The 20,442-nt window shown below is 40.0% G+C and overlaps 1 protein-coding gene across 1 annotated transcript; it reads left to right on the top strand.

Moving 5' to 3' along the window:
* The first annotated feature begins 3,814 nt into the window (after window positions 1-3,814).
* Window positions 3,815-9,163, top strand: ela3l (elastase 3 like). Its single transcript, XM_077521299.1, has 8 exons — window positions 3,815-3,877; window positions 4,817-4,905; window positions 5,115-5,212; window positions 5,521-5,649; window positions 6,805-6,941; window positions 7,170-7,315; window positions 8,849-9,001; window positions 9,105-9,163. Exons 1-8 carry the CDS (start codon window positions 3,838-3,840, stop codon window positions 9,120-9,122), a joined length of 810 nt encoding a protein of 269 aa, XP_077377425.1. The 5' UTR covers window positions 3,815-3,837; the 3' UTR covers window positions 9,123-9,163.
* Window positions 9,164-20,442: the final 11,279 nt, after the last annotated feature.

Below are 20,442 nucleotides of genomic sequence, written 5' to 3'. Positions count from 1 at the left end.
GTATATAGCTCACATTTTAAGTTTTGCGATTGCTTTTGCTACATTAAATCAGTGTCATTTTATACTTTATTTCATGAACTGTTATGAAGCAGTGGAAAGAAAGCCATTTTTGTTGGATCGTTCTTGTTAGAATAAAACAAACAAACAAAGAAAGCACAGTGAGGTTCATTCATATTAAATGTAGCTCCACGTCCCGGTGCATGAGCCGTACTCGGAATCCAAATAAATATTAACTCGCCATAACAGACTGCCTGCGTGCAACCGTGCTTCCCCTTCTCCCGCTTGACGTGCATGAGGGGAGTGGAAACGTGGCGAGTAGGAACAAGACCTGCAGGAAGACCAGTCGGGGCACGAGGCGCTTCTGAAGATTTAATTAAACGGCTTGTTCCGTGCTGCATGTACTTTCAACGCGAGAAATGTTGAGCTCCAATTAAAAAACAAAAGTGAAAAGATGATCCAATGCACAGCCGGTGAGGGGAGCCTGTGGTTGTCATTTTTCTAGAGGTGTAAAAATTGTTTGATTCCTTATTAAATGTAGAGCAAAATATTAGGAACACCTCACAATTTACACAGATGTCAACAACAACAACAACAATAATAATAATGAAAATATCGTTGAATTACAATAACGCTTAACTAAGAGCAGAGATCCACCAAAGTTGAAGTGTTGGCAAAAGGAATTGGTATCTGAATCAGTTGACTATGAATCAGTTGACTACTCATGCAACTGTTTCTGGAAAAACTGACAAGAGTTTCTTGAAACTGGAAAAATTTGTCAAAATTCCAATCGGGAAAAAGAGGCTGCAATGTAGGCAATTCCTGTGGTAGGCAATTCTGCGTGGTAGAATTTCTTTTCAAAGGCAAAAAGAAAAAAAAATCATGAGCTTCTCCTGAGAGATACTGAATTAATTGTGAAAAAAATTACAGTAAAATACACAAAATTATTATTTTTTTCTGATTAGTTCATCCAGGACGGGCTGTATATGTTATGGTTTGAGTTGGGTTTTGGTTAGTTTTTTGTTTTACTTTTGTCATGGTTCAGGTTGAGTTTGGGTTTTGTCTTTATCCTCATGTTTCTTTGAGTTTCATCCATGATCTGCGTTATGTTTTGTTGTCCTTGTGTGCCTCCCTAGTCTCGTCAAGCATTATGTGCACCTGTGTTTTGGCATGCCCTTCCTAATGTGTCAACCAATCAGCACCCTCTACCACTTGTGCCTTGCCCAGGTGTGTCACCTTGTTTCAATTAGTGTGTGTATTTAGTCTCTTGTCTTCCCGCTGTCTGAGTCGTCCATTGTCATTTTCCTCCTGTCATGCTGCCGGATCTGTTCCCACGCCTTCTCTCAGTTTACCTGTTAGGCTTTGTTTTTAATAGTTTCTTAGTTTGTAGTTAATTTTTGCCTCCTTGTTGTTGTTTATTAAACGTTTTGTTTGTTTTTTACACCACATTCTTTGCCTCCTCCTTCCCTGCCTCCTCCTTCACTTTTTTTTAATGTCTGTGGGAAAATCAAGTAAAAAAAAATACATTTGTAATACATTGTATACGCCCCACTTGTCTAAACAAGGCATTCAGATTAATATTTTGTTTGTGGAATATGACTATAAAGCAGTAAAAATTACTTGTTTTTATTAGTGTTGTTCCGATACCGATACTAGTATTGGCAGAGGTGCCCATACTGCATTAAAACAGTGGTATCGGTATCGGTGACTACTCACAAGTAACATGCCGATACCATTAATTCCAACGCTAATATAGGATTTTGGATGCAGCATCTTGTGTCTTGCTGGTGCATGACATTCACTGGTATGTGACATGTTCACTGCATGCCGATCTAAGATATCCTATTGGCCCTTGAATGCTCTGAACCAATGGCAGGACAGCTTTTTCATGTTAAGGAAAAAAAACCTTAAGTATCGGTATGGTATCGGTATTGGCCGATACTGCAAAGCTGGGTACCGGTATCGGTATCGGGAGTCAAAAAACGGGATCGGAACAACACTAGTTTTTATCCATCTCAGGAGGCAGCCATTTTGCTTTGTACTGCCACTTACTGTTGATTGAAAATGACATCACAGTGCCCGAGGGCTCACGTCACGACCGTCACGGCTCACCTGTTTTCTGCAATTGGTCATGTGACTTTTAGTTGATGGTACTTGTTAACAACTGCATTAGACGATGGCGTTGTATCGTTATGTGTCTGATTTGTGCACATGCTAATAAAATGCACTGTGTGCTGAAGTCATGCGCCCTGGCCCGTTCCTCACGATATTTCGAGATGATCTCACTCCCTTTGCTCCATACGAAGAACTATCATCGAAAGGCGATGTTTACTGCCACAAAGAGATAGAGAGCAACTATAAAAGCGGCGAGTCACCCAGAGTTCAGCAGTACTTCCTGACAGGTAAAACAGGATGAGACGAAGCTGCTACAAAAGCCCAGAGGGGGCCTTCCGAAGGCCGGGCATGCGCTAGATCCATCACATGCGCCAAGCTACAGGCTGCAGGTACACCTCAGCGCATCTGCCCACCGACAATGTCATGAATACAAGAGGTTTAATCATCACACGGCAAGGGCTGGCGCATGCATTGTGGACGGCGAGCAGCGATAAGCACAACAATGTTTTACAGATTTGACCGAGAATTTTAATTAGCTTTCAATTAATTGCATATCTGGGCACGGCGGAGCTCACAGAGGGATGCTGACTATCTCGGCTTATTCTCTTGTTGCCGCGCTTCATCTGTCGCCACACGGCCAGATGAAAAGGGTCGCTCGAGTCCAACTTGCAAAACATAACTTCAGAAATGAGACTGGAAACAGACTTTTCCTCTGGAACAATTTTCAAGTAATATTACTCTGTTTTCTTTTTAGCAAGAATAAATTGATACATATAGTGGTGAACTGATTGAATGGTTCAGAAGGGATACTTTTTTGATAATATTAATCATCATCACATCTTTTCCTCATTAATGTTAATGTAAAAGGTGAGCTGGTGCCCGAACGGCAGTGACAATAGTGTAAAGAAAAAGAAAAAAAAACTCTTGGGAATGCTACAAGGTTTCAGTTTAAACCACATTATGCCACCACGAATTAATTCTAAAACAATCACACTGAAATTTGTAATAAATAACAATAAATTTATTGTTATGTATAAAAAATTAGCTAAGCCTCACTCTGACAAGATGTTTGCAACAAGTCACAACATCACTTGAAAAAAAAAAAAACAGCATCAATAGCGTCATAATGATGCTCCAGCATGAATACACGCTTAAGATTTCCCCATTTACAGAGAGTCGTCTGTTTTTTTTATGCTGACTGTCAATATTAGCCGCAGCAATGTCACCATCTGGTTATTTATTATTCTAATGTTTCTTTGGTTGGATTTTCATTTTGTGATTCAGAGCAAACACGCTCTCGCGCCAGGAATCCAGATGTTGGCTTCTCATGCGCTTATGCAAGCATTTAAATCCAGGTTACAACAAACTGACATCGAAGGGGAGCATACAGTAGAAATGATGAGTCTATTTTGGAAAAACATAATATTATTTATGCAACTTTATTTATATTGGGGGTGGAAAAAAAGCAAGCTTTCCCAGTTAAGTGTATTTAGTTTTGCCTCCTAAGTAGGCATGATGTGCAGCTCCAAATGAAGGTCATGAGAAATGTTCCAGAGAAACCACCTGTGTGGGCTGCTTCGCCATTGGCTCGTCCTCATCCCTGGGGGGCCACTATACACCAATAGTGTGTGTTAATGCTTTCCCAAGGGGGGGGGGGTTGCCTGCGGAAGAACGTTTAAAAGCGAGTGAGTGTTGAGCGGCCTCTTTAGAGACGCATCAATCAACATGATCCCCATTGTGTTGGCCTCGGTTCTCATTGCTGCTGGTAAGAACATCTGGCCTTCTTTCTCCAGTGGGTGCGTGTGTGTGTGAGTGGGGTTTGGGGTTGGGGTGGGGTGTACTGCCTCAGGTAGAGCAATGACTCTGCATTAAGGACAAGGTATGCCCTGCCTCCGTATCCAGCAGATGGCCCCTGATGATGTTCTTGGTATTATTTTTTTTTTTTTTTTGAAAGCCGTGTGGTGGACTAGTGGTAGCACATCTGTCTCACTAACGTTCAAGTTTGAATCTCAACTCACCCCTTCCTGCGTGACGTTGCCATGTTCCCTCCCCCATTCTTTTTTCTTTCTTTCTTTTTTCCATACTCTGGTTTTCTCCCATATTTCAAAAATATTCTTCATTATGTTTTTAAGGCCACACTGAAAAGAAAAGTAGGACAGGTAAAATGATGTCAGTTGTTATAGTGAAATCTACATTCAGGAGACTATATTATTATTTTCACTTAGTCTTGCCTTAGTATCTGTTCCTGCTGGCATCAGCCACAAGTTTGCTATTCGAGCAGCAGAGCAGCTGTTATAGCTACTTATGATTTGCTTGTTTTTAAAAGCAAATTTTGCCTAGCAACAAGTAGCAATGCAAATGAGTGTCGTAAAATGAAAAAAAAATCTTAGCAATTATACATAGAAAGGTAGATAGATAGCTGAATAGATAGCTAGGTGTTTAGCGAGCTAGCTAGATGTGTACATTGGTAGCTAGATAGGTATATAGTTAGCTAGCTAGCTACCTAGAAACCTAGCTAGGCAGATACCTAGCTAGAGCTGTAGTTAGTTAGCTTAAAAGGAAATGTGTTAAAATATACATAAGTTGTTCTTTATTGATGAATTGAGCACTTTTCTTAAGCCACTTGTGACTGGTCGAATAATGTAATATTTCAAAAAGAAATGTTTCTTCCACCTGTTGCCCTTCACGCGTCCTCTTCCCCCAGCCCTCGGGTGCGGCACTCCGCCCATTGAGCCCCAGACTTCCCGTGTGGTCAACGGCGAAGATGCCAGGCCTCACAGCTGGCCCTGGCAGGTAACGCTAACACGTCCACATCTCACATCTGTCTGACTTTTCAAATCCGCTGGCAAGCGTCACGCGCCTGGCATCTGCTTCTTAGCTGACAGACTCAAGAGCTGCTGAAAAGTGCAGTAATTAGATGTTTGCCTCTGAAATGAGCTGCCATCCATCGCCAAAACCTTTGTGTGGATGTGTATGTGTGTGTGTGTTTGTTCCATGTGCAGATTTCTCTTCAGTATGAGAGGAATGGAGAGTGGAGGCACACTTGTGGGGGATCTCTGATTGCTGACAACTGGGTCATGACTGCCGCTCACTGCATCAAGTAGGAGTGTTAACATACAGGAACTCACTTATGCGACCACATAGACAGCTGGCACGAACGCGGCCTGTGACAAAAGGGCCTCAGGTTCGATTCTCCCCGGCTGGCAGCTGCATTTGCGGCTCTTGAGAAAGCAAAACTAACTCAAGAGCCCTTTGGTTAGGGAAAAGCTTCCAATTCTTGATGTCAAATTCAAAATGTATGCAAGCAAGTCAAGAGACTTTCATTTTCAATGTTGCACACACTGCTGCAAGTAAAACCTCAAATTGCATTCAGATAAAATCCTCATGGCATGTACGTTTTGTCCACAGCACGAAGCTTTCCTACAGGGTGTTTGTGGGCAAACACAACCTGGTGGAGGAAGAGGCCGGCTCCCAGGCCATCCTGCCTGCGAAGATCATTGTGCATCAGAAATGGAACCCTCTCTTCGTGGCTTTTGGGTAAGGCATGCTCCAGTTTAAAAAAAAAAAAAAAAAAAAAGGTTGTTGCTTCTAAAGTGAGGTGATTGATGATCTGGAGCAGGGGTAGGGAACCCTGGTCCTCAGCTGTGTTGGAGGCAGACATGGAAAACAGGCGGGACACGGCTCTCGAGGACCTTCCCTACCCCTGATTTCTGGAGGATACACAAAATAAAAAAAACACTACACAGTAAATTTTGCAGAGTACATTTTACTCTAAACAGAGTCAATTTTACTCAGAAGAATATTTAAGTAAATTTCAGAAGGAAATTTTGAATACTTCTACCCGTGCCTGCGTAGGTCTTCTCCGGGTACTCCGGTCTCCTCCCACATTCCAAAGACAAGCTTGGCAGGTTAATTGGGTTCTCTGAATTGTCTCTAGATGTGCTTGTGAGTGTGAGTAGTTATTCGTCTCTGTGTGCCCTGTAATTGGCTGGCAACCAGTTCAGGGTGTACCCTGCCTGCTGCCTGAAGCCAGCTGGGATAGGCTCCAGCACCCCCCGCATCCCTTGTGAGGAAAATCGGTTAAGAAAATGGATGGATGGATGGATGGATGGATGGATGGAAGGAAATTTTGAGTACATTATACTAGTTTATTCAAAACCAAAACAAATGTTGCACAAGGTTTGAGGAACAAACTCAACTTCAGCTTGGGAAATGGCACTCTACCACCTGAGCTATGCCACTCCTACTGTTTGCTAATATTCAAAAGGAGACCAAAAACATACAGCAACGACTTGTTTTTTATGTATTTATTATTAATAAACTAATACAATTTAGTCAAATTCTCCTTGCTAAATTTGCTTAGAATTTCTGAGTGAAAAATCTTTCATAGATTTTTTTCATGGGATAGACAAATTCTCTCATACACAATAATAGTAAAATGTATCCTGAAAATTTTACTCTCTTCCAAGTCTAAATTCTACTCTGTTTATCATGGGAAGAAATAGATTCTGTTTAGAGTAAAACTTACTCTGCAAAATTTCACTGTGTACTTTAAACTCAAGCTTGACTCCTCTTTAAACACAGTAGCATTATTCTGAGCACAACTTTACTCTGCCGTTGTGCCCTCGGTGTCTGCTTCCAAATGCACCTGCAGTCCAATACAATGAACTTCCCTCTGCGTGTGTCACGTAGAAACGACATCGCCATGATCAAGCTGTCTGAGCCGGTGACTTTGAGCGACCAGGTTCAGCTGGCATGCATCCCCCCTGCTGACACCCTGCTGACCAACCTCTACCCCTGCTTCATCACTGGATGGGGCAGACTGTACAGTAAGCATGTTTCGGTTGCGTCTTACAGCTGAGCGAGCGATGTTTGGACTGATGTGAGGCGGTATCTCAGGGAAACCTCCACAGTTGCGATGAAAATATGAGATACTGGCAAAAATCATTTTTGCGAGCTAATGCTCCAAAATTGAACATTTGCGATTGCCCATGGAAGCCGCCGGCAGCGGCTAGCGCGTGCGGTTGCTCACGCGGAGTTTGTGATGTGTGTTGTAGCCGGAGGCCCCATTGCTGATAAGCTGCAGCAGGCTTTGATGCCGGTGGCTGACCACCCCACTTGCTCGCAGCCTGACTGGTGGGGCATCGCTGTCAGGACCACCATGGTGTGTGCCGGTGGGGATGGAATCGTGGCTGGATGCAATGTAAGTAGATTTATGGAATGTGGGGGTGTCCAAACTTTTCTTTAAAATTCTTTGACTTGAAATTGTTAAACACACTGAAATCAATCAAGAAATTATGTATTGTTTATATATGTAGCATGTAGATTTTGGGGTGGCTTTGGCCCTGTATGCCACTAGACTAGATCCTCCCCTGCACCGAACAATGACCAACAACATTCAGAACCAAAACAGGAGCCATATGTAGTACATTGACCATTTTTACATAAATCGGACATTGCAATAGCAGAAAGTTGAAGAAAAATAGCATTATTGTTGTAGTCATAAATAGTTCATTTGTTTCTTTGCATACCTCAAAAAGCTTGACACTATCTATCCCTTCTCACTCTCCCCACCTCCTCCACATCATTTTTTTTTTTTAACTCGCCTTGTGGGTCATGTCAAATGTCATTTTTGAGTACATTCATTATGTTGCGGGTCCCAGAAAAATGAATGGTGGGCCGCAAAAGGCCCCTGGGCTGCAATTTGGACATCCCTAATGTATTGCATGTGAGAAGTGGGCCATGTTTGTTAGAACTATGAAAAATATAGTGGCTAAATAGCTCTGAATATTCAAATAAAACAATATCGGTGTGAGAATTTAGTAGGAAACCATACCAACAAAAAAAAAAATCCAATCTTTTCAAAGATTGTTTGCACCTCACGTAATGCCTACACTCACAGTAATGTGTTTCCAATTACTGAATAATTTTGCCAAAACTTAATATCAATTATTGTTAGGAATATAAGCTCTCATTTGTTTAAATAAGAAGTTTAACCTTAATTTGTTCCAAAATTCAAAACATCAATACTATCCGAATTAATAACCACAAAATCTTTATTGATGCACTGTAGAATCAATATTTCATGTAGAGAGTCTTGACTGGCAGGAAAGTGTAGAAAAAAAAAAGTTTTTTAAAGTGTAGAAAATAATAATAAATATGTTAATGTGAAATGTCAAATGCAAAAGTAGTTTGTGGTTCACAGCAAAAACTTTCATAATTGCTACACAAGTAAAAAAAATAAAATAGAAAATTGATGATAATTTTCAGCCTGGACAAAAGTATTGGGACACATTGGATTTGTTCTGCTTCGAGCAGATTTTCTTTTCTTTCTTGATGAGTTCTTGCATAAAAGACAATCAAATCCATAGAACGAACATATTTGACATCTGATTCTTGCTCAACTGAGGTTTCAGTGCTTTGACGATGTTTTGTGTCACGGTGGTTTTATTTGAGTTTTATGCAACTTTAGATGTGTAATTTCTGTGAAAATGTTGCTCAATTTCTCAATTCATTCATTTTTCCACTTTATAGCATATTTTGGTTTGTTGACAGCAATTATTTGCCTTTCTGACATTTTAAAAATACATTTTACATTTCTAGTCAGTGATTCTTTTTTTTTTTTTTTTTTTTTTTTTTTGTCCTGAACCTCATTTTACCTGCAAGGTCTTAGTCATCCCCTTGTCAGTGTGGCTGTAACCAGCAGCAGAATAAAACATGATGTCTCGCTTGTCAGGGCGACTCGGGTGGCCCTCTGAACTGTAAGAACATGGAGGGTACCTGGGAGGTGCACGGCATCGCCAGTTTCGTCTCCGGCTTGGGCTGCAACTACGAGAAGAAGCCCACCGTCTTCACCCGCGTGTCCGCCTTCAACGATTGGATTGATCAGGTCCAAGTCGCACAAATTCGACTTTGCTTCATCTAAGTTTTGCTTTGTTTTAATTTAGTTGTTTGATTTTTATGTATTTATTTTTTATTTTTTTGTCTTTTAGGTTATGATGAGCAACTAAAGATCATGACGTGTCAATAAATTCACCCATCTCTCTGCGTTCGTCTTGTGTGATGAATGATGTCATATTGAGAACATAACACATGAGGTGTTTGAGGTCATGTTGGGGGGAGCTGAAGCACCTCTAGAGTTTTGGAAGTCAAAATATGCGGCCAATAAGATTTTCCTCATGTAGCTAAAATATGTGCCTTGGCTCAATAAACGTTTGAGAAATGCTGCCATACAGTAAGCGACTGGACTAAACATCTAAGAACAATGTCAACAATTGTCCAGCAGGTGTCCTCACATGCTCATGTTGTAAAATCGGGCCTGACTTCTCACTATGTATGACGAGCCAAAGTGAACAGATGAGAGACAGTCCAGCAAACAGATGTGACATGCTGAAAATAGCTCCCCAAAAACATGCTCGCTACAATAACATCAGCGAATGGCGTCAGCTTCTTTATGAAAACGGACCCTCGGTATAAAATATGAGACTAATATCCCTCCATGGCTTGTCTTTATGAAAACCATAATGCTCAGCTGGGGAATCCGCCCTCATATTCTCGTGATAACAGAGAATGAAGAGCTGGTGACAATGGCAAAGCTGAGATTAACACTTCTCTGGTTTATGTGCCTGACTGTAATGAGAGTCGTGGTCTGAAATAATAATATTGATGAGAAAATGAAATAGTCTCCTGCCCAGCACATTCAATTGGTCACATTTGCGGGACATTTTGACAGAGGGAATTGACGACGAGGGCACGAGAGGTTGAAAGAGCAAGATATGAGAATTAATTAAAATGTGTGGACGTGTCTGCGTGTGTGCATGAGAGAGTGAGAGAAAGTAGAGCAAGATGTCTGGAAGATGTTTGATCTTTTAAAGTAAGCTAGCATGCACAAAAAAAGCCAAAATGTACAGTGATATTTTATTGATTATGAACTAATTTGGTACAAACTGCAATTAAGTTGGCAGCACGGTGGAAGAGTGGTTATCAAGTCCGCCTCACTGTTATTTTTAAATTGGTCATTCATGTGAATGTGAGCATGAATGGTTGTTGAGGGGGGATGTTTAATCTTTCCATCCACAGTCTGTTTGTCCAAAATGGGTGCCCCCTCGAAAGGATTGACGCCCCCTCCGAAATGATCAAACACGAGGTTGTGTGAACAGAAACTTTTTCTTGATGATGCTGCCTATTCACAATTGTTCATCAATGGGGGTTGATTGGTTGCCCCTCCTCAATAAGACAACTGATGCTGCCCCCTCAGCCCCCCTTATAGAAAATATGTATAGCGAAGTACCAATTCCCATACTAACTAAGCTAACTTTCTACTATCTTGCTCCTTTTAAATTTCTGTAATATGACTAACTAAAGAGAAATACTTATTTGATTGTTTTCAACTGTAAATACTTTAAACAGCAGCTCCAAATGAGTTTCTTTACGCGCAACTTTCTCACTTTCTGTCTGAAAGTGGAAGAGAAGAGGTTGGTGGCCTCAAAAGAATGCTTTTGTCTCCTTGAATTTATGTCGTGGTACCCCAATTGAAACTCACACACAAAGGAATTAGGACAGGGAACCATGCTGTTGTGCTGCATAGTAACCAGAAAAAAAAATGGGGAGGGAACTTGTCTGAGAGGGGCTTAAAGAGGAAAAAAGTACCCCCCAAATTCTTGACAATAATATGTTTTATGCACTACCACTAATTTAAATACAGTATTACAGTATTCCATTTAATATTGTGTTATTGGAATATGAGTTAAGCAGCAAAATTCCGCAGTTTTGATCAATATCAGGAGGCAACCATTTTGACACTTTTTGTCGACGGAAGATGACATCACAGTTGCTCAGTCTCAGCCAAAGACCAATCACAGCTCGCCTGTTTTCGGAAGCTGAGCTGTGATTGGTTGTCAACTGTGACCTGAACCACTGTGATGTCATCTTCAGTCGACAGCAAGTGGCAAAATGGCCGCCCTCTGAGATGGATGGATTTTGCTGCATAATTCATATTCCACAAATGTCATGTTTAGATTAGTGAGGTCACATATAACATATTGTCAAGAAATCTTTAAGGTTTACCTAGGGGCAAGTTATCTTGCATGCCAAGTAGTTACAATAGTGAGTCATTTTATGTAGTGTTTGTTGTTGTTTTAGTTTGTAGTGGTCAAGTTACACTAAGAACTGTTTTGAATGTTTTCCCAATTAAATTCCATATTCAAATTTCAGCATAATGTCCTAATAACACACATCTTGTTCAATTGACTTCTAATTTCATTTTCAATTTCAAGTTGGAACCACGCCCCAACCATCAATGGTATCACTCTCAAAACAACCGTCGTGATCCTTATTAATATTCCATTCAAGCACCTGAAGGGCAAAAATGGCTTTGTTGTTTATTTGTTTGATGCGTGATTATTGAGTCATAATTCACACTCACATTACAGATGGTACTTTTGTGGGCCGCATAAAATGATTTGGTGGGCCTGATATGGCCACTGGGACTTGAGTTTGGCACCTGTGAGACCAGCATCTTTTTAAAACAAAAAAAAAGATGATAGATTATTGACATTTTGGCACCTTTTACGTCACCTCTGTGGACTTTTACGAAGGTGTGAGGAGTAAATCGCTTGATGGGATGTTCCAAGAGTGTCTTAACTACTAACAGCTCAGTGGGGGGCAGAATAAGCAGCAGAGAGGGGGAGGGAGGGTGTGAGTGTGTAGTGGGGGAGGGACCGTTCACTGATGCACATCCCCACTATGTAGTGACAGCACCATCTCAGCCCCACCGCGCTGCAGCCTGTCAACATTTACTGCAAAGCGACTGGGACACCTCCGGGGCTGACCGCCGGCGTGCCGGCTCATCAAGCGCGCACCCACCAGGGCCCGGGCGGGCTCACTTTGATGACCTACTTTCACCCCACCAAGACTTTCACACTCTCCTGTATGCGTGGACTTGTGGCGTGAACCTCTCCTGACTGTGCGTCCATGTTTTGCAGGAGGACAACAAACTGAAAGGATAAAGAGGAGCGGGAAAAGGATTTCTGGACAAAAATAAAGTAAGTTTCCTGAAAAAAAAAAAAAAAGTGTGGCATTGTTGAATTTTGATGTTTTTGAAAATATTTTATGACTTAAGGTCATAAACCATAATGTGTACGATCAAACTGCCACTGATATCTTTTCAACAATATTTTTCATAATAGTTATTTGACAAAGCAAAACAAGAGACATGATTTTTACTTTTAAACTTTTAGCCTGTCTGACTTTAGTCCTTTATATTTTTATTGTTAAGGATACTTTTTTTAAATGATCATTTTCAAACATTTGCAGTACAGTATACACAATGAAACGAAACATGTTTTTCCAGGCCCTCGATCAATATCAACATGCTCAAACTGTTTTACATATTGTCACCTAGGGGGAATTCAATTCACCCTTTGTTTACACAGCAACAAACTGATGTCATCACTTGACTGTCTGTTATCTACAAAGTGCTATTTCACGAAAGCAAGTCGCCCATTTTGCATGTGAGTTGCATGTGCATGCGTGCAGGTAGTTTGTCACATGAGATGAAGTCGCAGTCTGATGCAACGGAGATGCATTATGCAAACGTTCACCTGATTAGCATGGCCGGCGCACGTTGCATGCCATGCGCATTTGTACAAAGAGGGCATTCTCGGCCGTTGCTCATGTTTGCATTCATTTACATTCGATTATCGGCCTATGTGGGCCGAATCACAAAAGTGGGTTTGTAAAAGTGGAGCAGGAACACACGCGAGATCTCTTTCGCTGTGTGTTGTCACTTTTCGGATCTAAAAGCTTGTTGGAGAGTTATTAACAGATGGACTGTTGCTGTCTGTATTGACTGGAGCCTCAGGGACATGTGTAATAATTGTCATATTTTTAGACTGCTGATTTTTGGACTTGAAACAATTTATGAAGGCCCTCATTGAAATAAATTGAATTAATCAGATTCATTGGTCACATATGTTAAAACACGCAAGGAATTTGTCTTCACAGTCATAACCCGTCCGAGAAACAAGAAAAACAAACAGGAAGCTGCAGCCTGGCGGTTCACTAATTAGCAAACCATCTTTTTTAAAATGGAGGGGAAAAAAGGAAAAATGAAGAAGAAGCAAGGGGGTGAACAAGGCTGGATCTTTGTGTCATGACTGGGTCATTCTAGGGTTATGCTTACTGTTATGACTAGGGTCATGCAAGGGTTGTGCTTATACTGACATGACTAGGGTCATGCAAGGGTTATGCTTACTGTTATCACTAGGGTCATGCAAGGGTAATGTTTAGTACTGTCATGACTAGGGCCATACAAGGGTTATGCTTACTGTTATCACTAGGGTCATGCAAGGGTTGTGCTTATACTGTCATGACTAGGGTCATGCAAGGGTTATGCTTACTGTTATGACTAGGGTCATGCAAGGGTTATGTTTAGTACTGTCATGACTAGGGCCATACAAGGGTTATGCTTACTGTTATCACTAGGGTCATACAAGGGTTGTGCTTATACTGTCATGACTAGGGCCATACAAGGGTTATGCTTACAGTTATGACTAGGGTCATGCAAGGGTTATGTTTGGGTCACGACCGTGAGGTCAAGTGTCTGTTTTGAACTGATGTAACCAGCATCTAGTTTCAACTGGTAAGACGCTAATGTCAGAAGCTATGTGATGTCAGGAACCTTTAATCTGTTTATCTAGTCAACAGCCAATCAGATAATTCCATGTCAGTCCTGTTACCCACATGTCTAGCCACAACCAATCAGATCGATTCACTGTCCATATAAGACTTTCTGAGAAGTGTGTGTCTATCTTGGATTATTACTTCTGTTACCTCTCTTCCTCTGTGCAACTCTCGTTGTTTGTCATCTAATCAAGTTTATTCCACGCCTCTCGATGTGAATAAAGAGTTAAAATCTTATTTGTGTTTGCGCTTTGGGATCCAACCTCTGCACATAACACTTTGCTGCTTTAAAGGGGAGCACAGTATGGACCTGGAAAAAAAAAAAAAACTCTTCACATTGCAACACAATAACATACATAGGCTACAACATTAATTAAAAAAAATTTAGAATAACATGTGACAATAATATGATTAAATGCAATTTGAGCAAATGTGTTATTTCAAAAGTGTGTATCAAGCTGGTAGCCCTTTGCATTCATCAGTAGAAGTGACCACTGATCTAATAGCACCTCTTGATGGATCAAAAATTGGACCGACCCTCTAACTAGGGTCAATTTGCCAAACTTTGTGTTGTTTCATATAAAACAAACCAGAATGCTGTGTCAAATTATCGCCCGATGAAAGTAAATACTTGAGAAAATAACTGGATGGGTGGACTTCTCTGCATGATTCTCCTTCTTCTGGAGAAGGCCTCATTAGAAATGCATTAGGCGTGTGTGCATGTGTCTGTTCTTTTTTTATCTTAAAGAACAGACACATACACACATACACTCTCTCCCTTTATGTCAGACACACACACCTGTGTAACCTGATAACATTCTCACGTTCTCCTCAAACGCGCTGCAGGAAAAACATTTCAACAGTGCTAAATGTGTTTTTAGAAGTTCCTTTTATCATTTGCTGCTTTTCATTTTTCCTCACACATACATTATATACATATATATATATATGTATATATATATATATATATATATATATATATATATATATATATATATATATATATATATATATATATATATATATATATATATATATATATATATATATATATATATATATATATATATATTAGGGGGGTGCCAAAAATATTGATTCATAAAAGAATCGAGATTCTCATTTATTAATCAAATCAAATCGATATTAATATCCAAAAATCGATTTTATTTAAATTAGAAATGAAGAAGAAGGGGAAAAGGCAGTTGTAGCCCACACTTACAATACAAAATTAATAAATGTTTAAAAAAAAAAAAAAAGACATTTCAATGTCTCTATTTGTCATTTTGTCTTGCGAAGCAGACTGGAGTAGATAATGACAATGTTGTGCATATCTGTAAATTGAAGCGGAAATCATTTGTCAATCAAATAATTTTGAATCGAAAATCGTTCGAATCGAGAATTGAAAATCGATTCTGAATCGAATCGTAGACCCAAAAATCGCAATCGAATCGAATCGTGAGACAGTCAGAGATTCCCAGCCCTAATATATATATATATATATATATATATATATAAACGTGTATTTATTATTTATTTTTTATTTTTTATATGTATTATTATTATTATTATTATTATTATTATATATTCTGGCCTTTTTACAGCTCCATGTAAATAGGGGGATTTTTGAAAACAACAAGAAAACAAACAGCACCTCTTTGTATTTGTCAGTCCCTCTGGTGAAAACATACCCTGAGAAAGTTTCCAGCCCTTTGTAAATCATTTTTATGCACCGACGCTGACACAAAAGATGTTGTTGTGTGGCCTCTAGCACGCACAAATGGATTCAAGTTGAGCGTCCGTTGGGATAAGAGCACATTGGCCGTGTGACAAACTTGGCTGACACAAAGTAGTCTTTAGCGAGCTCATCTTTCTTGTGGACTCAGCAGATCCACGTGACGGGCTAACTCGAGCCAGACACGTTTGCGTGTCTGTGTGTGTGTGTGTGCACGGGCCTGGAAATGAAAGGCATTGTTTTTCTTTCAGGCTCTCAATGATGTGGCACAGGAAGTGAATTTTGTGGAAGCGTCCACCGAGCGCTTCTCTGGCAATGGAGCATGATGTGAGGACGGGGCTGTCGGTGTGGGCCATCGCCGCCATCGTCTGCAACTCGGCAGTGGGCGTCCTCATCCTCATCCTCTTCGTCATCCTGTACAAGGCCTGCCAGGTGCCATCCAAACCGGCGCCCGTCTTCACGCCGGAACCGGCGAAGAAGAAGCAGAAGAAGCCCGAGCACAAGTATCTTCTGGCGGCCTGATCACGATAAAGTTGAGCCGAAAAGGAGCTCCTTGTTTTCACAAAATATGTGGAGTCCATCTCTTCCGCGCAGCAGCTTTGTTTGCAACGAGTTGAAGCAAGACCAAGAGCAACAACAAGCTGGCCCAATCCTCTTATCTGTGCAGCGCGTCTCTGGGACTGTCCATCTGTCTGTCTGTTTGCTGTACCGTGATCCTCCACTCGCTCTGAAAGGGATCCAACAAACAGGAGTGGGCACACCAAGTATGGTGGCATTGGATAAGAGGGGAAAGTGCACACCTAATGATGGAGACGGTGAAATCGCACAAGCGTGAAAGACTTATTCTTTTTTTCTTTTTTTTTTCTTTTAGAGAGAGTGAGAGGAGTTCGGCAACGCTGCTCAAACTCCTCAGTGATGAATTGTAGGAGCAAATATTACTTCCTCTTAATGTGCCTTCTTTCATTGCTGCCGTTTTTTTGGGTTTTTTTCCCCGATGTACTGGTAATAATAGACTGAGCAAAGCAGTAAGTTGTTTTATCGTGAATTAATGAAGACAACCTGTCATATCCATTTATAACCGACGCTCATTAAACGGGAACGTTTTCATGGGAAAATCATTTGGAAATTGTATGTAAAGTTTAGTTTATGACGCTAAGATTTTCACAGTAAAAGACGTCATTAAATGGCCGCAAAACATTCCTTAAACATGGCGGACATGCTAAAAGATCAGTTGAAGCTTTTTTTTTTTTTTTTTTACGATGAGAAATAAAGCGTTTCAAAGAGAGCTATGCTGTTTGTGCATTTTCTTAACGTGAAAGTAATCATCATCAAAAGCAATGCAAAAGTTCTTGCTGTCATTTTTTCAAACAGGGCTGTCTGCAAAACTCAATTCAGTGGATGGATTTGTATTTGAATTAACTGCACCCCACAGGATGTTGAATTTGATTGACAGGAAGTGGAACTGAATTCAAAGCAATTCCAAGAAACTCATTCTCCCTTTTTTTATTTGATTTTTTTCTTCTTCACTAGTGTGCTTTAAACAAAAAGTCCCAAATGTTTGGGCAGCCATTTTAAATACTAAAGCAAGGTATACTTGGAAATGAAGTGCTGTTCTACCACAACATCAAACAATTTCAACATATTTACAATTTTAATGATCTTTTTCATCTGAGTATAGGCTTTTAATGTCAATAAAAACAATGATTACATGTCACTGTTGACTATAATTGGGACTCTTTGTAATCATCTGTGCCATTCCCATGGTCTAAATATGAATTTGGTAGTGTACATGTTCCAAATATCAAACACCTTCTCTCATCCACACTGTTAGTGTTATGTAGTAGTTGCTCCATAGATCAATGCGTAACAGTTTCAAATTATTTTAGAGCATTTTTATTAGGTATTCAGTGTATTTTTTTTATATTATTCTTGTATTTCGTTGCAGCTACGTGAAAAACACGTCCATTATTATTATTATTATTTTTTTAATGTTTTGGGGATTAAACTGTTGAAACAAAATGACAAAAATGGACAAAAGTGTTTTTCACATAGCAGCGACAATTGATTAGATTTTACAGGATAGAGCATGTCCGAGCTGCCCTTTTTGCTTAATATGGCTCAAACATCTGGAGTTCAAATTATGTACTTCCTGCTCGGAAACGGCATGCAACATGTTGAACTCAAGTGTGACACATATCCTGCTGATAGTCAGCTACCGCCAAACTCTTTAGAGTCACATTTTTGTTAAATTGTCTGACTTTTCACGACTGCCGTCAGGTTCAACTGTAAATAGGACTAAAATGTTAGTAATGTGACTATTGTTTAGTTTTGAACAGAATTGTTTTGCTAATGTTGAGTGGCATTCAATCTTGAGCATTATTTTCTATACAAATGCTGACATTTTTATACAGCTTTTTTGTATTGCACATCTTTACATTATGGTGAATAATACCATATTGCGGCAAATCTGCAGCTAATTTCTTGTTTCTGTCCCCGCTGACTCCTTGCCCTCTCTTTGGCCTCCCACGCTGCCTTGTACCTGGACCAGCGCCAGCCGGCACAGTCAGACTCAACTGATGTGCTTCAAAGTGGCGCGCGTGACTGTGAAGGTCAGCACGTTCTGACTCTGTCTGAACCACTGCGCTGATCTTGATAAATGCTTATTGATTCCTCACAGTGAGAAAAAGAAAGAGTTTATGATTCACTCCGGTGCCGCACCAATGGAGGGAAATTATAAATGAGCTATGCCCGCTTCCTATATGCTCCAGTGCACTGTAATCCTTCCACCTTGGGAGCGAGCTATGCGGCTTGGACGATGTTTACGGCGACTCGAGATGGGGCATTTGCCATTCGTCGCCACTTCTTTACATCTGGGGCAATTTTTTGCAGGTTTGTCTGATGTGAGCTGAGATGAAAGACAGTCAGTGAACTCACCACGGCATTACGTAACGATCAGGAGAAATTGCATGTCGAGATTACTAATAAACATTGGACATAGGGTCAGTAATCTGCAGTTCCATCTGGACCCCTGGAGGCGTTGCATAACCCACATCAGCTCGTTAAAACATCACAAAAGAAATCAAAAGTTAATCTGTCTTTTTGCATGTGCACACTCACGTCCTCAGGCTCGTTGGAAAGGCAATTTGTTCAATGTTAATAGAAAACATGCAAATTGTGGCCGTGTGGTATGTTGCGTTTGTCTTCTATGAATAATTAATAACAAAACTGTAATCACTTTTAATCAGATCTTAAAACCTGGGCCACTACGGAGTTGCCAGCATCGATTTCATAAACGCGGCCATTAAAGTGTTTTTTAACTGCTCACACTGACAAGTCATTAAAATTCATTTTGTGGTTCTACATATGGCTCTATGTCTATAAAGGAGACATACTATAATGTGCTTTATTTCATAATTTAAAACAGTTTCCATTTGTCTTATTAACACGTTGGTGGCCTGTTTTGTTAAAATTATACAAAGGATAAAGAATTACGGAATAGATAGTGTCCACTTGTTACAAAATTTGAATCATACAGTTTTAGAGGTGCTGCTCTGTCTTATGCAAAAGCAGAGTATAAAAGTATGGCTTACATTAAAATGCCCAACAGGGGGCGGAGTTATTTCACGTGACCAACTACTCTGTACTGACAACTTGGTGACCTTTCTTCACACCCTTCAAGCATTTAAAGTAGGTTTAAATTAAGGTGAGGGTTTCAAAAGTAGCCAATGGGATCTTTCACAATGGGTCTCATTTTAAAGTTGGGGTAGTGTCGAGTGTGAAAACAGGTGAGAAACTCAATGCCATTTTGCTTTTGTGGCAATTGAGGCCCATCAATATCATCCAAAGTCGGTGTTATCGGGACATGGAAATGCCAATGTTGGACTGTTTTGAAGTTAATTTATTACTCTTTTTGCCAATCAGATTTTTTGTGAAGAGTGTCATTTGAAAGATGAGGTAATGTGGAGTGTCAAACAGGTGAGAAACTTTACGCCGCTTTGGTTTGAATGAAATGGGAGCCAGTTCAAATCCGAGTTAATAATAATAATAATAATAATAATAATAATCACCATCTCTTGACCTATGCAAAACTGTGGAAAACCCTGCTATTGTGGCTTTCAAAAACCCGTAGTCCAAACCAGGGGAAAATAAAATAAATAAATAAATAAATAAATAAATAAATAAATAAATAAATAAATAAATCTGGTGTACTGCCTCAGGTGTCATTATCTTATTTAGAATTTTGTTTGTCAGTTTACAATGTTAGCGAAGCTTTGGGAACACGTTCAGCTAGCGTGTCCTATAATTATTGTCTTCCTCTTGTCAAGCTCAGGTCGGTAAAGGTTGAGCAAACTAATTTCTGTCCAGAATTGTCCCCTCCCAGTTGGGCCACATTACCAAAATAGGTTTTAAAGTATTTTTAAATAAATAAATAAATACCTTTTATGTTTAAAGTACTTAATATCTAACAGTCTTTCTTTCTTTTTATTTATGTATGTCTTTATTTATTTATTTATTTATTTATTTTAAACACAAATACCAGGCCATCTTCTTAATCACATTGTGAGTGCTTTAGCCACCTCTGCTGGAAAGAAATTTAAAAAAAAAAAAGACCAAGATGACCCCAGCTATTATCAGTGACAGAAGTATAGAACGAGACTGCCGCCTGTTGGCTCATTTGTGAACTACAATGTATCCAACGCAATAACGGCTGATGTGAATTTTCCCAGTTCGCCGTTGAACCTCATGGAAACATAGAACACTATACTGCTGCCCTCTGCCGGTCAACACGGTGTGCAAACAAGTCTTACTTACTATCCATCCATCAGTTTTCTATCTCACTGGATCATTTCCCAGTTGACTTATGGTGGCTACAACCTGACTGATCACCAATCAATCACAGTGTGATTATGTGGCAT

Source organism: Festucalex cinctus, chromosome 5 (assembly GCF_051991245.1).
Source record: "Festucalex cinctus isolate MCC-2025b chromosome 5, RoL_Fcin_1.0, whole genome shotgun sequence".
NCBI classification, from domain to species: domain Eukaryota; kingdom Metazoa; phylum Chordata; class Actinopteri; order Syngnathiformes; family Syngnathidae; genus Festucalex; species Festucalex cinctus.
This window is presented reverse-complemented; position numbering and strand designations above follow the sequence as displayed.